At 32.5% G+C, this 23,747-nt stretch overlaps 2 protein-coding genes across 7 annotated transcripts in view; both read left to right on the top strand.

The window, feature by feature from the left end:
• Window positions 1–9,335: 9,335 nt before the first annotated feature.
• On the top strand, window positions 9,336–11,317 carry LOC136223352 (flotillin-like protein 3). The gene is made up of 3 exons (XM_066011303.1): window positions 9,336–9,950; window positions 10,191–10,586; window positions 10,681–11,317. The coding sequence occupies exons 1-3, from the start codon at window positions 9,420–9,422 to the stop codon at window positions 11,248–11,250; spliced, it is 1,497 nt and encodes a 498-aa protein (XP_065867375.1). The 5' UTR covers window positions 9,336–9,419; the 3' UTR covers window positions 11,251–11,317.
• Window positions 11,318–17,764: 6,447 nt separating this feature from the next.
• The window catches only part of LOC136224348 (F-box/LRR-repeat protein 14), a 30,699-nt gene continuing 24,716 nt past the window's right edge, over window positions 17,765–23,747 (top strand). Inside the window, exons 1-3 of one of the 6 annotated variants that reach the window (XM_066012671.1) lie at window positions 17,765–17,918; window positions 18,483–19,928; window positions 20,516–20,712. In XM_066012671.1, the coding sequence (XP_065868743.1) occupies window positions 18,532–19,928; window positions 20,516–20,712 (1,594 nt within the window). In that variant the 5' untranslated portion in view covers window positions 17,765–17,918; window positions 18,483–18,531. Of the gene's footprint in view, window positions 17,919–18,482; window positions 20,076–20,512; window positions 20,997–23,747 lie in introns of those variants that run through there. The other 5 variants (XM_066012670.1, XM_066012674.1, XM_066012675.1 and 2 more) reach the window with 5 other exon arrangements.

The raw sequence follows: 23,747 nt of genomic DNA, 5'->3' as shown, positions 1-23,747 counted from the left end.
ATTTTGGCGTTCCCCGGCAACGGCGCCAAAAACTTGTTGAGCGATTTTCGCAAGTGCACGGTATACGCTTGTAGTAATAAAAGATATCGATCCCACAGGGAACGTTTTTTAACAAAAACTTATTTTGAATTGGTTAAATATACTTTTAAGATTTATAATAAGGAAAATCGTTAAATCGGATTTGGTTTTGAAATTGCTAGAATGAGAATTAGATTAGAGTATGAAGATGTTAGAAAATACTTCTGATTTAAGAATGAATTTGCAAGACAGGAACGTTTAGTACTTTTTAGAAAAGTAAACAAATATATTCGTTTGCATTAAGCAAAGAAAACAACTTTAAACTTTGTATAAATTATAACGATGAAATAAATGACGGAACCTCTAATTTTTAGGCTTTGAACTGTAGTCAATCCTCCTACGGTCAGGTTAGATTGCTACCTTAACCAAATTAAAACTCTTTCGAGATAGAAATTTGTCTAAGTTGTTCAACAAAGTTTCCTTGTAAAGATTTTGAATTAAACTACGTTTTAATGAAAACACCAGCAGTCCACTTCGGATTCTTTACCAAAGTGCTGCATAAAAATCTATCGAATAGAACGGACTTTATTAGATGAAATATAAATTGATACAAGTTTACAGAGAACAGGGAGCATGGAAACATTCTACGACTTGCAAGTGAACGGGTTGTCAATCCTTTCCTTGGGTTTCCTTAGAGTTTGTCAGACTCAGGGCGGATCCTCTACTCAATCTTCTCGTTGAATCTTCGTAATAGAGACTGGTCTATCTACTACCAAAATGTAAACTAAATTTGAACAATGTCTAAACGCTAATGTGTTTGTTATTATTGAATAAACAATGTGTGTACATCATATTGCTTTGAACAGAAATGAAAACTAAATTCTGAATCACTTGACTCGGAATTTCTGCATAAATTCTATACTAATCTCTTTCTTCTATATATCTTCAACTCTCCATCAACTCTTTATTTATAGATGTTGAAGAGTCTTGATTGAAGTGTCGTGTCCGTTGTGAAGGATCGTATCCGTTGTGAAAGGACGTCTTTATCCACCCGAACGAACGCGTTTCGTCGAAAACGAAAGTGTGCAATTGGCTTATACAGATTTTCTGCTCTTACCGAGAATATTTAATTCTCGGTCGAGAATGGGGGAGCATCATTTTGGTCTTCGAACGAAGCGAAGGAATTTCTGAAGAACGCGTGTCGCGACCGAGAATTGTGGATTCTCGGTCGCGGCTTCCATAAAATTCCCTACCGAGAATTTGTTTCCTCAACCGAGAATTTGACTTTTCTTCTGTTTCTGACCTCGTCTTTGTCCTCGCCTTGGTGTAATTTGATCTTCGTCGTTTTTAACTCCTTTTGTAGGCTTTTTATTCTGTTTTTGATCTCTTTTCGTTCCTATTTGGATTTTACTAAATATTTAGGTACCTTGTAAGAAAGAAACATATTCGAGAGTAAAAGCATTCTAAACAGATATAAACAGCACAAATTCGTAGCAATATTGATGTAATTATTGATGATATTTTAGGTATATTTTGGGCTTAACAAGAAGAACGAGAAGAAATCAAGATAATCATGTTGATAGTCCATTCTTTGATGACGAAGAAGAAGAAGATACTGGTCGTATGCAAAATCACGGGTTTTCACAATCTGCTTCTGAAAATCCTGGTTTAGTGCTAATCAACATTCAACTTACAGGTACTAATTACTTGTCATGGAGCAACGCAATGATTCGTGTTTTGACAGCCAAAGGAAAGCTTGGCTTTATCCTTGATGATGAAGAAGTTCCAGAAGTTGGTTCGGTTGAATATAAACGCTGGCAAAAAACCGATTGTTTGGTATCTTCTTGGATAGTCAATACCATATCCAAAGAAGTTTCCGAAGGATTTTTGTACATTGTTTCCGCAAGAGATTTATGGAAGGAGTTAGAAAGAAGGTTTGGTGATAGTAACGGCCCAATGCTGTACAAGTTGAAGAGGGAAATCAGTTTCTTTCAACAAGGTAATTTCTCTGTGATGATTTACTTTAACAAGTTAAAGAGATACTGGGATGAATTGTTGATGTTAAGGCCTATACCTAAATGTCAATGTAATGCTGCAAGAAACTGTGTGTGCAATGCCTTTAAAAGGATTGCAGATATGACTGAAGAAGACTGTTTGATACAGTTCTTGATGGGTTTGAATGATCAATATGATCATGTGAGGAGTCAAATCCTATTAATGGATCCTTTACCAAATATAAACAAAGCATACTCTATGATTCTCAGAATTGAGAAGCAAAATGAGATTTCTTGTGATCAGAATGTTGAACTGGCCAATTTTAGCAAAGTACAATCTTCAAAGAAAGATAAAGGTAAAGGAAAGAAGGACTCAGATGAGAAGTTTTGTGACCACTGCAATAATTCAGGACACACTAGGGATTCTTGTTTTAAACTTATTGGGTATCTAGAGTGGTGGAAAGACCCAAAAGTTAAAGGAAAGAAGGGGAACACTGGTAATGCATGAGCAAATGCAGTCCAAACTTTTGGAAATTATGATCAGAGTGGGTCAGATGACGATCTTAATGCAGGGGAGATGAAAAAGATGATGCAAGAGATGTATAGAATGATGAAAGGCAAAGCAGCTTCAAGTTCAAATATCCAGTATTGTCAAGATTCTCCACTGCAAGAATTCAATGCTTTTGCTTTTGCTATTTTTCATAAGGTAATCAACAATTTCAATCTACTGATATGAATTATTGGATTGTTGATAGTGGGGCTACCACTCATATGTGTTCAGAGAAAAAATGGTTTTCTACTCTAAACACATTACAAAATTCCCAATAACGGAACTGCAAAGTTAGTTGATTCAAAGGGTATTGTTAGTTTGCATTCTAAACTACAACTTGAAGATGTATTATACATACCAGGTTTTAAATATAACCTGTTGTCAGTTGGCCAATTGTTAAAGCAGGCCAAAGTAGAGATATTGTTTTCTGCAAATTGCTGTCATTTGCAAGATATCACTACACATGAATTGTTAGTTGTGGCATGGTTAATAGATGGACTATATTTGTTAGATGGAACTTCCTTCTCAAATCAAGTACTAGACATATTTCAAAAGTGTAATGTAGCAGAATTTACACATTCTAGTCATTCTGATCCTGATATTTGGCACTTGCGCTTGGGTCATGCATCTTTTGATGCTCTCAGTCACATAGGGCCTATTGATCTTAAACATAATTCAGCAAGATGTGAAACATGTCCTTCTGCCAAAATGCATAGGTTCTCTTTCAGTCACAGTGAAATAAAGACATATAGTGTTTTTCAGCTAATTCATACATATGTATGGGGCCCATATAAGACACCAACTTTGACTGGCGCTAGGTATTTCCTAACTCTAGTTGATGATCACAGTAGAGTCACCTGGATAGTGATGATGAAGTGCAAAACTGAGGTTTTTAAGGCATTAGAAGCGTTCATCAAGATGGCAGAAGTTCAGTTCCAGTCTCATGTTCAATGTATCAGAAGTGACAATGGAGGTGAATTCATCAACAAGGAATGTAATGAACTGTTCCAGAAGATGGGCATTCAACATCAGACAACATGTTCTTACACTCCACAGCAAAATGGAGTTGTAGAACGAAAACACAGGCATTTGCTGGAAATTGCAAGAGCTATTATGTTACATGCAGGCATACCAGTTCAATTTTGGGGAGAAGCCTTACTCATGTCTGCTTCTATAATCAATGTTCTTCCCAGCACAATTCTTAATTGGCAGGCACCCTTTACAAGATTATATGGTAAAGTTATTGATTACTCATTTTACCATGTATTTGGTTGCTTGTGTTTTTATAAGATTTTTCCTGTGGAAGACAAACTGAGCACCAGAGCGCATAAAGGAATTTTTTTTGGATTTACCCCTGGAAAGAAAGGATATAGGTTATATGATATTGAAAAGAATAGCATAATAACATCTAGAGATTTTTTATTTCAAGAAGATGTTTTTCCTTTTATAACCCATATCAATGCAGATCATAACATTGTAGTTAATGTAGAAAGTTCAGCTGATGCAGGCATCTTAGGTGATATAACTCCTGCAAACTTGCCAACGAAAGAAACCACCTCCCAGGACACTTTTGTCATACCATCTACTACAACCTTAATTCAGCCAATCTCTCCAAGAAAATCCACCAGAACAAGTCAACCACCTACCTGGTTAAAAGATTTTGCTTTTACCAGTTCTCTTTCCCAAATACTTCCAATTACAGTCTTTACTTCCTCTCATAAGGCATTCTTGACACAACTAGCCCAGTATAAAGAACCCAAAAATTATCAAGAGGCTGCAACTACACCTGACTGGGTTAGAGCTATGAATGAGGAATTGGATGCTCTTGAAAGAAACAATGCCTGGGAGATAGTGGATCTCCCTACTGGAAAAAGACCTTTTCCATCCAAGTGGGTTTTCAGAATCAAGTACAAACAGAATGGGCAGGTTGACAGATTTAAATCACGTTTGGTAGCTAAGGGGTTTAATCAAATTTATGGAGTGGATTTCAATGAGTCTTTCAGCCCTGTAGCAAGAGTTGTTACTGTTAGAGTTTTTCTTTATCTTGGAGCATGTAGAGGATGGCCAATTCATCAAATCGATGTAAATAATGCTTATTTACATGGATTAGTTGAAGAAGATTTGTATTTACAGCCACCACAGGGGTATACAAAGGCTCCAAAAGGTAAAGTGTGCAAACTTATCAAGTCACTTTATGGTCTAAAGCAGGCAGGTAGAGCTTGGCACAAGGAACTCACTAACACACTTTTGAACTATGGATTAAATAGATCAGTCAATGATCATTGTTTGTTTATAAAGCAAGAGAAAGATTATTTTCTGGCATTGCTCATATATGTAGATGATATTCTAATCACTAGTTCATTTATACATCATATTGAAGCAATCAAAACACATCTACATAAATTGTTTACAATTAAAGATCTTGGAGAAGTCAAGTATTTTCTGGGAATTGAGATAGCCAGGTCATCAGAAAGGATTATTGTTGTCTCAGGTGAAGTATATTACTGATATGCTTGCAGATACAGGCTTGTCAAGTGCATCGGCCGTTCCTAGTCCTTTACCTTCTGGTATTGTTCTTACTGATTCAGGAGACTTATTGGAATCACATGATGTTTACAGGAAATTAGTTGGTAAATTACTATATCTTGGATTCTCAAGGCCAGATATAGCATATCCAGTCCAACAGTTAAGTCAATTCATGAATGCTCCATGTGAGCATCACCTGAAAGCAACTTTGCATATCCTCAAATACTTAAAAGGAACTTTGAATTTATGGATTATCATATCCCACAGAGAATAACGGTGTCCTTACAGCCTTCTGCGATTCTGATTGGGGAGGATGCTAGAAAACCAGAAAATCTCTTACAGGATATTGTGTATTCATTGGTAAATCACTTATCTCATGGAAAACCAAGAAGTAGGCAATTGTTAGTAAATCTTCTGCAGAAGCTGAGTATAGAAGCACAACCTCTACTTGTTGTGAGTTAAAGTGGATCTCTTACCTGTTAGCAGATTTCAAATTTTAAGTTACTTATCCAATTACTTTATCATGTGATAGTCAATCTGCCATAGCAATTGCAAAAAACCCAGTCTTTCATGACAAGATTAAACACGTTGAGATTGACTGTCATTATGCCAGAAATTGTGTTGAAGAAGGATTTATTACTCTTACACATGTAAACACACATCATCAGCTAGCAGACATCTTTACTAAGCAGCTCAGCCACAATCACATGTTGCCTTCATTATCCAAGATGGGACTTGTTCTGTTATCCCAAGTATCATCTTGAGAGGGGGGTGTTAACATTACACTCATATTTCCATATTGTTCTTCATCATAGTTACAGTACATCTCAATATAGCTGATACACTCTTACTCCAGCTGTCAATATACAGTTACAACAACTAACTGTATCCCATCGTTACTCTTCTTCGTTCAATATAAAAACACATCCCTGTGTAAAATGTAAATCATCTTGTTAGATCAATTATGTAAAGTTCTTGAGCAACTACTTGAATTCATTTCCATTATTCTCTGTAATTCTCTGTAACTTCAGTATTCATCAAATACAATTCCCTTCTATTGCTTATAAGTTTTACTAAACAAGTTCACACAATCTGCTAGTCAAATCAGCTAGTCAAACCAGTTAACTAAAAAAGTAATTAACTAATAGCTAATATAATCAACTAACAACTAATTGCCAAACAGATCCTATGAACTATATTGTGCAAGCAATTCATGAGTTAACTGCAACCTTGGAGGCTGCTCATTTCCAATTTGAGAGCCGAAAGAGTAATAAGGAAGCCCATGGGCTAGCAAAGTGGGATTTACTCCCTCAAGTTTGAATGGAGGCCTTCCCTCTTGGTTTTTCTTTAACCTGTGTTGTTAACAATTCTATATCTGTTTAATGCAAGTGAATTTTATGATAAAAAAAAATTAATGAATGTTTACATAATATCTCAAAATAAAGGGAAAGAATCAAAATTAATAGTGTCAAATATTAAATTTTAACTAGCCCCAAAATCGAATAGTATTGAATAAAATAAAATGTAGACATGGGTTGATTTAATTTGGAATCAAATGGAAACTAGAAGAAATATAATAGGAAAGTGGAATAGTATATTTGTTTGGTTTAATCTAAAATTTAAAATTGAAATCTTTTTTTTTTTTTGAAAAAAAAATTGAAATCTCTTGAAAAAAATGAGATAGACACCATGGTTACTTTGTCTTTTTTTTTTTTTTTTTTTACTATTAAATGATGACTTTGTTTTTTTTATTGGATTAATTTTTTATCACATTATCCAATGGTAAAAAAACAAAGTAATAGTTACTTTGTTAAAAACAAAGTAACCATAGTTTTTATCTGAATTTATTATTAATATGGATAAAGATTATAATAATAAAATATAATTCATATGATATTTTTATATTTTTATTATTTTCATTTTGTTGTATATATTTAATTATAAAAATAAAATATCACTTTAGCACTGGCACTTCCATCATGTGCGAAAAGAACTTTTCGCTGGAATGTTGCTTGATCGGCCGAATTGAGAGAATAAGCATGAAATTCGTCTAAATAGTTATCGATGCGCATTAAATCAAATGTTGAATCTGATCCAAAAGCTCGATATACGTTGTTGGTCCCTGTGTACAATCTGATGCCAAAATCAGTATGAATATCATGTAAATATTATAAAAGAATCTAGAATATGTCCTAAAATGAGAGAAATGTGTTTTTTTTTTCCTTTTATAAAGGTCCCAAAAGGTGAGAGTACCTTGTTGTCTCTAAATGAGGTGGTGGTTGTAAGTCGGTGTGGAGAGTGAGAGACTTCAGGATCCAAATAATTATATTAAAAAATAATAATTGAGCCAGTTATGATTTATAAAAAAATTCATAGTTTAAATTTTTATCATTTTTATTTTTAAATTTAAAGTATAATAGAATATAATTATTGAAATTTGTTATCTTAATATTTTTTAAAATTTTATTTGGTGACCGATAATCATTGTATCATTTTTGTTGATAAATATTAAATTTCCAATATAAAACATGCCAGGTTTATACTATGTATGTGTAGTTAAGTTTATAATATTTTTTTATTATTATTGTTATATAAATTTTAAGTTAGATTAATGTTTTAGTTATATATAAATTTGTGAAAATTGAAATATCAAGATTTGGAGACCAACCTTAATTTTATTTTTTATTTTAATAATGTATCTTATTAATAATTTGTTTTCTTCCAGACTATATGTTTATAATTTTATTTTTAAATAATTTATTATATTTATGAATTATGTTTTTATGTTATATGTGATTATATTAATTTAAGATTTTTCTGTGTTTGAACAAATCTAATTAATGTTTTGTTTATATTTTTTAATTTCTTTCTTCTTTAATAATGTAAGGGCATTCTGCGCAAATTTTTTAAAAAAAAAACAAATGTCATATGAATTATATTGTCTTATTATAATCATTATCCATATTAATAATAATGAAGAGAATCATTATTTTAAGATAATATATTCAATTTTAATTTTAGATTAAACCCAATAAAATTACTATTCGGATTGCCTATTATTTTTCTTCTGATTTCCATGTCAATTCCAAATTAAATTAAGAGTTTCTACATTTGTTATATTCAAAATTCGGTTTTCAGCTAATTAACTTTTAATGTTTGATTTCATAAAAAGAAAAAAAAAACTTTTAATATTTGACACTATCAATTTTGATTCTTCCCTTTTATTTTGAGATATTATGTAAACATTAATGAATGAAATTTAATTTATCTTTTCTAAAATAAATTATTTTACAAAATACTTTCAATTTTGATTTTTTCCTTTTATTTTGAGATATTATGTAAACATTCATGAATGAAATTTAATTTCCAAAATAAATTATTTTAGGAAATACTATCAATTTTGATTCTTTCCTTTTATTATACATGGTAGAGAATAGAGTATAGATGTTAGGGTTTGATTAATTAGGAAACACTAAGGTCGGCTTATTTGGGAATATGAAATTTCTTATAACCAAAAAATAAAAATAAAGTGTGCTTTTTTTTTAATGTTAGATATTTTAAAAGTAATTTTATTATTTATATTATAAATGCTATAAATATAGCTTTAATATTAGCAAGTTCAACTAACTTTTTGTTATAATTATAATTTATATATTCATGATTTTTTTTATTTCGATTATATTTATGTGATGCTCATTCATTAGTATCGGATCTAAAATATGTATGCACATATGGAAAAAAAGGTTCAAAAAATAGTTTGTATATACATATTTTTATTTGATGTAGAACATGAATTTTTTTTTTTTAAACTTTTTATTTTCAAAGGATGTACATACTTTTTTACTTTATTGTCTTTGTTTTGTTACTAATGAATGATAACTTACGTATTGATAAAATAAAAATAATAAGATTTATGATTGTGTAAAGTGTTTTGATAATAAAAGTTGAAAATTTGCCAAATTTTCAACCATAGCAAGTGACCAAACTTTTTAATATTGGAATTATAATTTTACCATTTGCAAATTGCAACGTAATGGACCTGATGGGAAGGAATGTAGTGAAAAGGTATTAGAGGTAAAATTGGTATGAATCTGAAATTTCTGGGTAGGAACGTATTGAAAAGGTAGAATTAGGCTGGTAATTACTTATCAAAAAAAGAAAAAAACTTAATAGAGTTTGATTAGGAAATAGAGTACTAGTTCCTAATTGGATTAGCGATAATGACTGCTTATAAATAGAAGGCGAAGGTAGAATATCTCAACTCTCCCTCCTCCGATAAACAAAACTAAACACAGAGAAATTAAGCCCTATTTTCTCCCAATTAATTAAGAATGTGGAAAGTTGCAGCTCCTTCGGAGTATCTAGCGATCACTGGATCAAATATCAAAGACATCAAGCTAGCCAAGAAGGCTTTTGTTTGGCCATTACAAAAGTGCACTCGCTTCGATATTTCTCCGGTTAACTACACTTTCGAAGTTCAAGCTATGAGCGCCGAGAAACTCCCTTTTATTCTTCCTGCTGTCTTCACAATCGGTCCTCGCGTCGACGATCCGGATAGTCTAATTCTTTACGCCCGCTTGATTTCTCACCATGATAAGCAGTCCAACCATGTCATTGAGCTTGTCCAGGGCGTTATTGAAGGCGAAACCCGTGTCTTGGCTGCTGCTATGACTATGGAAGCTATCTTTAAGGGTACCAAAGAGTTCAAGCAAGAAGTCTTTGGAAAAGTTCAGTTGGAGCTCAATCAATTTGGATTGATCATCTACAATGCTAATGTTAAACAACTTGTTGATGTTCGAGGCCATGAATATTTCTCTTATTTGGGCCAGAAAACTCAGATGGAAGCTGCCAATCAAGCCAAGGTACATAATTTTCTCATTATCTGCTTGGCTGTTTGGAGTTTTCTTGTTCATTTAATCTAGTTCAATTTCTATGATCATCAATTCCGAATTCCGCCTTTTTAAGCAATGATTACGAGAGTTTGTATTTTAATTTGTTTTTAACCTCGAGTCGAGTGTAATGCACATTCGCATCAGAATCAGAACACAAGGTTTTGTATAATCTGACAATTGATGTTGATTATTTATACATGTTGAATTTAGATTGATGTTGCTGAAGCAAGGATGAAGGGTGAAATCGGATCCAAATTTCGGGAAGGACAAACAACACAAAACGCAGCGAAAATTGATGTAGAAACAAAGATTGCATCAACACAAAGGCACGGAGAGGGTAGGAAGGAGGAGATAAGAGTGAATACTGATGTGAAAATATTTCAGAATGAAAAAGAGGCAGATGTAGCAAAGGCCAATGCTGAACTGGCAACAAAAAAGGCTGGGTGGGCTCAGGATTCTCAACTAGCTGAGGTTGAGTCTGCCAAGGCTGTTGCTATAAGAGAAGCTGAGTTGCAATGTGAGGTTGAAAGGAAGAATGCTTTGGCTCAGACTGAGAAACTCAAGTCCGAACTGCTCAGTAAGGCCACTGTGGATTATGAGACCAAGGTACATACATACATATTTATTTTCCTTTGCAATTGCCAATTCTACCTTTGGCACTACTTATATATGAGTTTGAGAATGCATAATGCATATATAGGTGCAAGAGGCAAACTGGGGGCTTTACAAGAAACAAAGAGAAGCGGATGCTGAGAAAGCCCTAGCAGAAGCAGCCTTCTTCGCTCGTCAACAAGCTGCAGAAGGAGAGCTGTACGCAAAGAAGAAAGAAGCAGAAGCAGAGAAAGCCAGAGCAGAAGCAGCCTTCTTTGCTCGTCAACGAGCTGCAGAAGGGGAGCTGTATGCCAAGAAGAAAGAAGCAGAAGCAATTCAAGCCTTGGCTCAAGCACAAGGATATTACTTAAGCACTTTGCTAAAGCAATTCGATGGAAATTATGCTGCATTGAGAGATTACATAATGCTTGAGAAGAATATGTTCCAAGATATTGCCAAGATAAATGCTGAGGCACTGAATGGGTTGCAGCCCAAAATTAGCATATGGAACAATGGCGGCGGCATGGAGACTGCTAAAGGTGGTCTTGGAGGTATGAAGGATATTGCAGGTGTGTACAGCATGTTGCCTCCTTTGTTCAAAACTGTACATGAGCAGACTGGTATGGTGCCACCAGCTTGGCTTGGCACTTTGACTGATGCTTCTGCTGATTCTGATTAATTAGCCTTTTCTTCTTCTTTAATTTAATTTCGTTATCATTTATCCATAACTACATTTGTTTTCTTTAGTACAGCTGCAAATGAACTTTTTCAAATATTTTTGAGTTTGATTATCTGGTTTGTGAGTTTGGGACTGGAATAAAAGGAATTGGATTTTGATAGAATTTTCAAAGAATGTTTTGTTTCATAAATACAGTATATTGAAAGGAATGTTCTTCGGATTCTAGTTTTATAATTTATGTTGGTAGTTAACTTCTTTTAGATGTAATTGTGCAGAATGTCCTCCATTGTTCAGTTAATTAGCTAAAAGAAGAAAGTACGCTACGGTAACTGAATGCTTACTGGCATAATTATGCATGTTTGTGGAGCCTGCCTCAACCTCAGCTAGTAGTCACAAAGTTAATTACTTTCCTTGGTTGCAGGAATATAGATAATTATAGTATAAACATGATGGTTCTGTAGCACAGTTCGCTGATCTGGTCACTCTCAACGTTAGATTAGATTAAGACTTATTAACATTCTAAGGTTTAAATCTAATAAACTGAAATCTAACTGTGAGTGGTCAAAATTCATTTGGTGAAGGTTCAAGGTTCATGTGACTACTTGTAAGAGTTTTACTTGTCCAGGATATAAGTTCTCCTGATGATTTGAAATTCAACTTTCAAACCAAAATGTTGTTGAATTTTGAACACAAGCCATATAAATTTATCAAAGTTCACATTAGTTTATTTTCTTTCTTTTTGTTCACAAATGATTTTTTCCTTTATTTACATTCTACATTTTTCTTATAAATGCCAATGACCATATATTGGCATATGTTTTGAGTATCCAAATAATTGACACTCAATTACTAATTTGAGTGATATTCAACTGTGAGGTTTTCGGTGTATTAGAGTTAAGGGTTTTGTAGTGCGATTTTCTTCTTTCTTTTGTACCACTTTTGTTTTTCTAATGGAATAATTTCCAATCTCCTTCATACGTGGAATAGGTACACTGTCGAACCACGTAAATTTTTATGTCATTTATTTATTATTTTCTTTTATTTTCTTGTCAATTTATTTACCCAAATAAATATTTGGTTCTGCTGCACAGTTTTTCTCTAACAATGCACTTAGCGTACTACTATTTTTTTTTGGTTAAACACAAACCAAACTTGTTAAACACACACGTCAACAACAACATCTAGAACTGCTGGGAACGATACAACAGGTTTATTCTCCAATGAAAGCAAGAGACTTAGCATTTCTCGTAGCAAGGACAACCAAAACATTCAAAAAGCTGTGACAACAATTGTTTACTATAAAATACCGAAGCTTAAGAAGTAGAATAGCCTAAGCTACTATACTGAGCATGAAAACTGTTAAAATTCAACTTCACTCAAGTGTTATAGGAATGTTCAATTTTGACAAAATTGTTTAAATTAATTTAGATAACTTTAATAGCATATTTTTCCTCTAATTTATGTTTTATTGTTTCTTTAGTCCATGAAGTATCCACATCCCTGTTCACCGATATTTCAAAATCTACATTTTCAAAATGGAAGATATAATTCTCATTTGGTTTATGTGTTGTTTGCCGTTGGAAAATTAGGGTAAGAAAAAGCTAATGTAGTTCCCTAGTCACTGTGGTTCCCTAACTCCTCTAGTTCCCTAATTAGACATTTAAAATCTCATTTTTAATATAAAAAACAAATAATAAAAGAAAATGGAGTAAACAAACACCCTCATAGCCATTATTTTTGCCTCTCGGGTATAATTTTTCAAACTTTTTTGAGGTGTCGTGGATGAAAACAATACGACCCAAGATCCGAGCATACTCAAATCTGTTGGTCCCTTATAACGTGACAAGTTAGTTCCAATGGGGGATAGAAACTATTTAAAAATTTGTCCGTTGAGGCTGACTTCTTTTCTTATGAAAAGGTTTACACAGCGTCACTAAGTAGATTCAAGACACAAGCTTAGTCAACTTGTGACTAAGTCTGCTTCTTTACTTGAGTAAGGAAATAACACTTAGAGTCTATTGCTGAACTCAGCTTCTTAGTAAACTTAACTCAGCGTGAGTTCTTTACTTAGTCAGTTTTATAGCAAGCAATATATATTAAAGGAGTTTAAGGGTTAGAAAGATGTTACTCAACAGACTTATCCTGGTTCGGCCTCTCCGCCTACGTCCAGTCCCCGGAACTCATTCCGAGCTTTTTGAATTCTCTACTGAGCTCTTTAAAGGTAGAGCACGAAACCTTTTACAGATAGAAACTGAGTATAACAAGAGTACCTTCCTCTATACCTCTACAATAATATAGAAATTGGTGTAAGGTATTTGCTTTGCTTTTCTCACAGAAACTTCAAGTATGAATTTGGTCAGCGTTTCGACTAATTGAAAATCTGCATCGATTGAAGCAAATGGATGGCCTTTATATAGTGACACTTGAGGCACCTGGTCATTTCGAATTTCGAAATAACCGTTGGAGGAAAACGGCTTCCTGTCGTTGTCACTCTAGGCGTGCTCAGCGTCGTTGGCCAATAGGATTCTTGCATCTTCTGTCTTCGTCAGTCCTCGGCAGAATGTTTCGACATTTAAGGAAAAGTCCACGAGACAGCTTCCTGCGCCTTCTGAACTTTTCCCAAAGTAGAAATACTTTGTCTAAAAGTTGAACATTGTCTGTCGCTGTCCAGACTGCATTGTCGTCCAACTCAGCAGCTTCCTCTTGAAGCTTTTGCTCCGAAGGCTTCTCGATCCTTCTTTCGTTGAGTCGTCGTTTTACTTGATACGGCTACGTTTTGAACTCTTGGGCCGAATGGTCTTGATGTGTTGACTTGGGCTTGACTTCCACTTTATGGACCTTTGGGCTTTTTAATCTTAATGTCTTGTAAACAATTAAACTCAACATTGAACAAACACATTAGTTGAATAAATCAAAGCATTTAAATTTAATGTGTTAGAATATTTTTATCATTACTTAAATACTTTTGTCAAATCAAAATCATGTGGAAAGGTGTTTCAACAAAATCAAGTTTCAACCTGTGCACAACTCATATGGAGTGGATGTAATAGTCTTGAAAGATATTAGATTTAGGAGCTGGTTATAAGCAAGATGTATTCTCAATAGAAAATGGGTAAATTAGCTTTAGTGATCATTGACCTGACCATTTCAATAAGAGTTATATTCCTCCTTTTAGCAACATCGTTTTGTTGCGGAGTATATGGAACGGACAACGAGTGTTTTATTACCTTCTCAACAATATAAAGTTTTGAATTCTTCAGAAAGATATTCTAACTATGGTCAGTTCTTAAAGTTTTAATTTTTTTTGTCCAATTGATTTTCAACAAGTTTCATAAACTTTATGAAACATCTTTGGACTTCAGATTTATGAGACATCAAATAGACGTAATCATACCTAGTATATTCATCTAGGAAAGTGATGAAATAGTAGGCCATGTTTTTAGCCCCCGCGTCCATTGAACCACATACATCTAAATGAATTAATTTCAATGGGTATTCCACTCTATTCTTTCTCCAAACGGTTTTTTTATGCATTTTTCGCTTAAGACATGCAAGAGGGGCAATTCAATCTTATTCAAGCTATCCAGTAAATCTTCCTTAGCTAACCAACTCATTTGATCTTGCCCAATGTGATTTACCGTAGAACCAACAATTTAACATTTATCATTCACATAAGAAGAATAATAAGTATAATGGAAAAAATATTTGTTTTTATAATTGTTCAATTTAACATCCAAAATAATTAAACCATTCGAAACAAAACCAGATCCAAATAGATCGAAAATAATCTTCCTATTGTTGAGTAGCTCTCTCACTTTGCATTTTTGAATTATTAAATTTCTTTAAGAGCATCCCAACTCTTTGTTCATAAATATAATAATAACTTTAATAATAAAAAAACAAATAAAGAGAACTATTAGAAACATTATTGGTATTTTGATGCCTTAATAGTTTTTTTTTTAATAATTTCTTAAGTAAGTTAAGAATAAATTGTTTACTTTTAGAGAATGGATTAAAATCATTATTGTGAAAATTAGACTGGTTGATTTCATCAGTTTGACTCCGAACCGTTTAGATTTTCATTCTGATTGATGTCGGTTTTGTATATATAACCGAGTTGGTTGAATGGTTTAATTCGGTTAGTTTTTTATCCTTGTTTAATTAAAATAAATAAATATGTGGAAGAGAAGATTCACACTTATTCACCAATACCACCATATAAATTTTACCACAAAATTAGCTTTTCACAACATATGTTTATATGTTACATTAATATTTAAATATTAAAAATTAAAAATATCATTTATTATTTACTTTTTATATATTTTGATAAATAATTTTTTTTAAAGGGTTCAATAAATATTATTAAAAATTAATTTATTTTTGCAATAAAAATAAAGTTTACTTAGTATTTAAATGGTTTAATGTAAATTAAAAGTCTAGTAAATTTCATAATGTAAATTAAAATATTGAAAAAAAATAAATTTTGTAATATTTTAATTTACAAAAAATTTTAAAAGTCTAGTAAATTTTATAATGTAAATTAAAATATATAGATATATATTATTTATGACATCATCCGGTTTGATTAATACGAATCAATCGGCTGAACTCATTGGATTAAACCCAAAAGAGGGTAGTTTAAGAGAATTATTTTCAATCTAATAATAGTTGAAAAATAATTCCTTTAGTGGTGGGATCTGTCCTAATAGTACAAAAGAAACAAAACAATTTTTTTTTTTTATCTTTTGTACCATTACAGAAGTCCCACCGTGATAGTGGTATCATTATGACGGTGTTCCTACTGTAATATGGTTGTTTTTAACTAACAAAATCATTACCGGGTTAATATTTTTTTAATGGCTGCTTTTTTTGTTTAACCCGAACCCGAACCCATAGTCCAATTTTCAATCCGCTCAACTTCAAAGTTCACATTGATTAAATTAGCTCTTTCTGGAAATTTTGATTGTGATAAGTTATGGCTCTGTCTGGTAAAGAGTTTTTTGGAGTAAAATTAGAGGTTTGAGCCACTTCAGAGGTTTTGAGTAGTCATATATCTCTAATAGTGGTGTTTGGTGAAGAGATGTTTGAAAAAGCTTATTGGGTCCAAAAAAACTCATTTTGAAAAAACTCATTTTATGAGTTTTTTCAACTAGCTTATTGCTCCATCTCTTTTTATGGACATTTTTACCCCTAATTAATATTATTTAATCTCAAATAAATGTTTTACCATATTCTTATTTGTCCTTTTACACAAACAGTTGTTAGCAATCAACTAAGAGAGTGTTTGTTTCAGCTTTTCGGAGGAAATAAAACATTTGGTTAGCTTTATATAACTGCAGGAAATATAGCATTTGATTAGGTTTATATAACCGCAATGTTTAGCATTTTCTCTGGAAGCTACAACATTATGTAGTGTTTCACGAAAAGCTCATATTTGAAGCTTTTCATAAATATATGTTTGTAGTTATCTGTTATTGAAAAATATTATCATTCTTATTTACACAAAATATGTTTATTATTTAATATTATTTATATTTCTATAACATAATTATCGGAAGAACAAGGTTTTGTTGCGTTCAATAAATTTTTTATTTTTTATATAGATTATTTTTATTAATTTGTGTAACACATTTTTTATTTTATAATAGGAGAAGTGCAAAAATACCCCTACCATTTATAGCTATGAGCAATTTTACCCTTAACATCTAAAATGATTTAATTATACCCCTAATATTGACAGCCAAAAAATAATTTTACCCCAACATTGACAAGTTGGGTCAATTTGATAAATAATTTATTAAATTGTCTTCTTGGTCATGAATATTGTCGTCTACACTCCACATCTGCACCATTTTATCATCGTTAGTAGCAGATCACAAACATATAATTAAACGTGAATTTTTTTTTTAAGAAAATAAAAAAATATATTGTCTTTTGTACGAGTTGGACAAAAGAAATTCAACTATTTCGTCGAATTTATAAATATTAATTTTCAATTTTATTATTAAAATTTCTTTTTTAGAACTACTGATACATGCAATCGGTGTAGAACATGAAATAAAATATTTATGTTTTCTAATAATATCTGAAATCGACCCAACTTGTCAATGTTAGGGGTAAAATTGTCCTTAGCTACTAACGTTATAATACAATTTTAGACGTTAAAAGTAAAATTATTGCTAGTTGTAAACGTTATGAGCATTTTTTTTCACATTTTTCCTTTCATAATTTCATCGTTGATTAATTTAAAACATGTCCATTTTAGACATTTTAAATCTAAATAGCAACAGTTCAATATAATTTTACCAAACAGTAGTAATTAAACAGCTAATAACAAACAGCTAACCGCGTACTGCAACCGCAAACAGCTAACTGCAACTGCAACCAAACAGGCCTTTTACCAAATAAGAGCTAATTTCCAAACAGGCCTATGCCTAATATTTTTTTATGAAATTTTATCAAAAAAAAAAAAATCTATGAAACAAATCCATAGGGGGATACATTCGTAAAAGCACTTCTGAATGTAAATCGGTGGGGGGACTGGTGGAGAAGCGGGAGAGAAAGACATTCGTACAAGAAAGGGAAACATCGTATGGTATGATTACCATAAATTTCGCAAGAATTTTGAAAATCGATGTGTATCTGCTGTCTTTGTATATTTCCAGGTAAAATTTTCGTTTACATGTATCAATAATTTCATATGCTTGCTTCTGTTAATGGTAAATTAATTTCGAGTTGATTTGGGTACATATTCAGTTTAACCTTTCTCAAATTCTTCTACTGCTCTTCTTTGGAAGTCAATTTTTTTATCTGGATTTTTGCTTATTTATTCGTTCTAGGCATTATATTTATGAAATTCTTGTATAATTTATTTGAAGGTGTGATGTTGTTTTCTGGATCAATGGATGAACAATTTGTTTAATTTTATCTGGTTTAAAAATGATTTTACTTGAATTCTTACTAATTGTTTGGTAATCTCAATTTTCTGAGTGTGGATGTGCAATATGGGTGTGAATTTTTGAGAACTGGTAGAGCAATCCTTTTCAATTTTTAGCCAGAGGCTGATTCCTTTAAGAGGGAGAAAGCACTTGTCTTGCATCTTCTAACTAGTATAATTTCTAGCTATTTGTTCAGGTGTAATAATTTATCTGTCATTTTATCTATGTATTTAGGTGAAAATTTATATGTTTGAGCAAGCATATTGTTAATTTTTATGTTGGATTTATCAGATATTTTATGATATACCTTGGTTAAAGCAAGAGAGGTATCTGGTTTTTGATGGATAATTTACCAGACCAACTGGTTTGGGAGATCTTCAGTAGAGTCGATAAAACTGTTGATAGAAATTCTGCTTCATTAGCATGTAAGCGTCTCCATGAAGTAGATAGTGAGCAGAGACAATCTCTCCGCTTTGGTTGTGGATTAGATCCTGCAAATGAAGCTTTAACTTCTCTCTGCAAGAGATTTCCTAACTTGGTCAAAGTAGAAATAACTTATTCGGGTTGGATGTCCAAGCTAGGAAAGCAGTTAAACGACCAAGGCCTCCAGATTCTCGCTAATAACTGCCCATATATGGAGGATCTCACTTTAAGCTATTGCACATTCTTAACAGATGTGGGTCTTTCTCACTTAGCTTCTTGTGCCAAGCTTTCAGCATTGAATTTGAATTTCACGCCGAGAATCACAGGTTGTGGCATCTTGTCTGTTGTTGTGGGTTGCAAAAAACTCATCGTTCTCCACCTTAACCGATGTCTCAATGTTACTAGTGGTGAATGGTTGGAATACCTCGGCAAGTTAGAGACGCTTGAAGACCTTTCGATTAAGAATTGTAGAGTGATAGGGGAGGGAGATTTGATTAAGTTAGGATGTAGCTGGAGAAAACTAAAAAAGCTGCAGTTTGAAGTGGATGCGAATTACCGATATATGAAGGTTTATGATCGGCTAGCCGTAGATCGATGGCAGAAGCAATTGGTCCACTGTGAATCTATGTTGGAACTCAGCCTCATGAATTGCATCATCAGCCCAGGTAGGGGACTTGCTTGTGTCCTGGGTAAGTGCAGGAACTTGGAGAGGATTCACTTGGACATGTGTGTTGGGGTACGAGACTGTGACATTATAAGCCTAGCCCAAAAATCGAGAAATCTTCGGTCAATTTCTGTCCGAGTTCCTTCGGATTACTCCTTGCCGCTTATGCTGAACAACCCTTTGAGATTGACAGATGAGAGTCTGAAAGCAGTTGCTCAAAACTGTCCAATGCTTGAGTCAGTCCGGTTATCTTTCTCTGATGGGGAATTTCCATCCTTTTCGTCATTTACATTGAATGGAATTCTTACTTTGATCGAGATGTGTCCGATTAGGGAGCTTGTTCTTGACCATGTGTATTCGTTCAACGATGTTGGGATGGAAGCCCTATGTAGAGCTGAGCACCTTGAAAGTTTGGAGGTAGTGAGATGTCAAGAAATAAGTGATGAGGGGCTGCAACTGGTAGGACAGTTTCCTCGGTTGTGCATATTACGGATGAGAAAGTGTCTAGGAGTAACAGATGAAGGGTTAAAACCTCTTGTTGGTTCGTATAAATTGGAAGATATGACTGTTGAAGATTGTCCTCAAATTTCAGAAAGGGGAGTTCAAGGAGCTGCAAAATTTGTATCGTTTCGACAAGACTTGTCATGGATGTATTGACCTCTCTTACTTATTCTTTGTAAATGCTTCTGCTACTTGTTGTATCATTCTTTTCTTGCTCCGTTGATTGTAACCTATTATGGGGTTTCTTCTGTTTTTTGAATTTTTCGCATTTTCTCATTTTTCATGGTTTTCGTATATTCTGCCTTTCTCCCTTATTTTACGTTTTCCCGTTTTCTGCATTTTCTCCGTCTTTTGTATTTCTTCCGTTTTTCGTATTTCTCTGTTTTCTGTGTTTTTCTCGTTTTTCATTTTTAATACATATTAAATATTTGGATAGTTAATAGCATGGTTTTAAAAACCGGACCGGACCGGCCGGTCGGACCGGGTTAGCCGGGAACCGGCCAGGCATCCGGTCCGGTTATGCTATATAGGGGTCACTGCAAGTGACCCCCTTCGAACCGGGTGAAATCGGAGACCCGGGATCAACCCGGTGACCCGGTTTCACCCCGGTTTTTAATCAATTTTTTCGAAATTGATCCAAATGCTGCTGATTTTATTTTGTGCGGGGTATTAGTGATAAAAAATTAAAACCTTCAAGGGCCAATTTCTAACTTCCCCACCTATTTCATTTTAGCAGACCGATTTTTCTTCATTTCCTCGACTCGTTCGTTCTCTTCCCTGGAACCCTAGCTGCTGCGATTTTGGGGGTTTCAGAATTCATCAACTGCTGTTGCGTCTGCCTCCGTCAAAGGCCGGCGATTTCTAAACCGACCACCACGCGACATCAGCTCTCCTCTCCTTCCTTTCTGAACCGACCACCACGACGATTTCCAGGTTTGTAAATGCTTCTTTTTTTCTGTTCCTGTTGAATTAAATTCTTTGAGTTTTTGCTGTGAAGGCTTATGTTTAATACTTGATTTGTTTTGAAGGATTGATATTGTTATGCTCTTTATTGGTTTATGTCATTGATTTATGTTCTTTATTGTTTTGAAGGATTGATATTATTATGTTCTTTATTCGTTTATGTCATTGATTTATGTTCTGATTTATGTTCTTTATTGTTTTGAAGGATTGATATTATGTTTTGATTTGTTTTTAAATATGTCATTGATTTATGTTCTTTATTGGGTTGTTTTGTTTAATGATTGATTATTGTAATACTTGCGTTTTGTTGCTTTTTGCTTTTTGTTTCTGCAATGCTTGTTGCTTTTTGTTTCTGCAATGTGCATGCTCGTGTGGGCTTGATTTTTGTTTTTGTTTAGTTTGTCAATGTTATCAATTTATTAGAATTTTATTTTATATATATAAAAAATATATATTATTTATGATGTCGTCCGGTTCAACCGGTCCAGACCAATCGATTGAACCCCTTGACCTTTGAACCCTTTGTCCCACCGGTGTAATGTCCGGGTAACTAATTTTTTTTTCAAATGAACAAGAATTGTATCTGAGGCTAATATTGAGAAATAGCTATTTTATTCTATTCCATGAACAAACAAAACTAAGGCGTACATGGATGGAATAAAATGAAATAAAATAAGTATTATTAAAATATGGTCTAATGTTCCTTGAGCATCTTTAATTTGTCCAAATTGGTCATTTTATCCTACAAACTCATCGAATATCCTATTTACTTCTTTAACTCCATAAAAATTGTATTTTTCAGCCCCTTAGTCATTTTACCCATTCTCAACTCATTGAATGTTCTATTTACCCCCTTAACTCCATAAAAGTGGTATTTCTTATCTCTTATTATGATCCTATTTAACCTCTTAACTCCATAAAAGTGATATTTCTTATCTCTTTATAGTGCAAAATTAATAGGACTTATTCAAATGAGTTTAAAAATATATTTTTTTAATATCAACTTTTTTATTTTGTTTTAATTTGATAATTATCAGGGCCGGTCCTGGGCTATGAAACGAGGGGCGCCCGCCTAGGGCCCATAACGATAAGGGGCCCAAAAAAATATTTTTATAGTGTATTTGTAAAATATTTTATAGTGTATATATAAATACAGATATGAATATATAATATTAAAAGTAATTGGTTCAGTTGGTAGGAGGAGTTATCTATTGATTTCATTTTAGCCCGAGGTTGAGGGTTCGATCCCCCTTCTTCACATTTTTTAATTACTTTCAAATATTTTTTTCCTCTACCACCTTATTTTATCACTATCAAATATATATTTTTTCCATTTATTGAGATTGAGAGTTCAAATCTCTTTCTACCAATTTTTTAATTACTTTCAAATTTTTTTTCCTCTACCATCTTATTTTATCGTAATTAAATATATTTTTTTCTATTTATTTTCTGTAATGAATTATTACTATAATTTTCAGGTTTCCTTAAATCTAAATTATCAATTTATATATTGTATAAAAAAATAGCTATTTAATTTTTTCTCATCACTATTATTATCTAATTTCAATTTTTTTCTTAAATTTAAATGTCAATTCATTCCCAAAAAAAAAAAAGTCAATATGTATATTCAATATGAAAAATAATATACGTATTTACTTCTTGTAATTTTACATGACACATATACTTGTTATTTTAGTACACAAATAATTCTAGTTAGTATACTCGTTACTACTGCACTACTAATTTAGCTTCCATATAGAAAATATTGCAATCTTAAACATAACGTTTACGAGTTGATGCAATTTCAAATCTAGTTGATTAAAAATGAGTTTTTTCTATTAACGTTAAAAATGAATTATTTCCATATTGAGTGACCAGAACGGTGGAGGTTGGAGTGAGGATAGAACAAGAAATTACACATAAAAGATCTCATTTTCGTCAATTAAGCTTGAAAATGTACCAATTGATAAACGTTAGGATAAAAATTATAATATTTTATTTATGAATGCTAATTGCTCCCTTCTAATAATCATATGACTAAATTAGTACCTTATTCCTTGTGATAAAAAAAATCATTCAGCCTCCAACTTAAAAATGTATATATGGGGGGCCCAAATTTATTATCTCGCCCCGTGCCTCTAAAAGGTCAGGAACGGCCCTGATAATTATATTGATTCTTCATGTGTTTATTACAATAATTAGATGATCAAAATTTAACTAGCCAAAAAAAGTTGAAAAGAGAAGGAATGAATAAAAGATACAAATAACAAGAACATTAATATAAACAAGTTAAAAACATTATATGTAGGGATAAGATACCAAAATAGGCCTATGGTTTTTAGGGAATATCAATTTAGGTTCCACGCACAAAATAGCACCAATATAGGTTTAACGTTTAAAAAATGGTATCAATTTAGCCATCGATAATGGATTGTAAGGGGTGAGAAATACCACTTTTATGAAGTTAAAGGGGTAAATATGATATTCTATGAGTTGGGGGGTAAATGGACAAGTTGAGAGGGGATAAGAAATACCACTTTTGTGGAATTAAGGGTGTAAATAGGACATTTGATTAGTTGAGTGTGTAAAATGACCAATTTAGACAAGTTAAGGGGGCCGGGAGAGCATTAGGCTTTCAAATATAGAATAGTATTCATTAGAAATGATTATTCTTTTGTTTGGCTAAAGGAATGAGATTATATGGAATAACTAATTTGTTGTTAAAAAAAACAACTTTACGTAATTTTCTATTTATTTTCACATTTTAATATATTATTTATGCAAAAAACGGAAAAATGCAAAAAAAACGTACAAACGTGAAAAACAAAAAAAAATGACAGTTAATATAATTTTACCATAGTTTTTCACGTTTCACTTTTTTAAGTTTTTAATTTTTTCACGTTTCACACTTTTATCATTTCAACCATTTTCATTTTTTTTTTACTTTTTTCATGTTTTATAATTTGTTGTTTTTCTATTTTTCACATTTTTTCGTATTTTTACCT

This window comes from Euphorbia lathyris, chromosome 3 (assembly GCF_963576675.1).
Source record: "Euphorbia lathyris chromosome 3, ddEupLath1.1, whole genome shotgun sequence".
Lineage (NCBI taxonomy): Eukaryota > Viridiplantae > Streptophyta > Magnoliopsida > Malpighiales > Euphorbiaceae > Euphorbia > Euphorbia lathyris.
The sequence above is the reverse complement of the archived record's forward strand: the minus strand, read 5'-3'. Positions and strand labels throughout refer to the sequence as shown.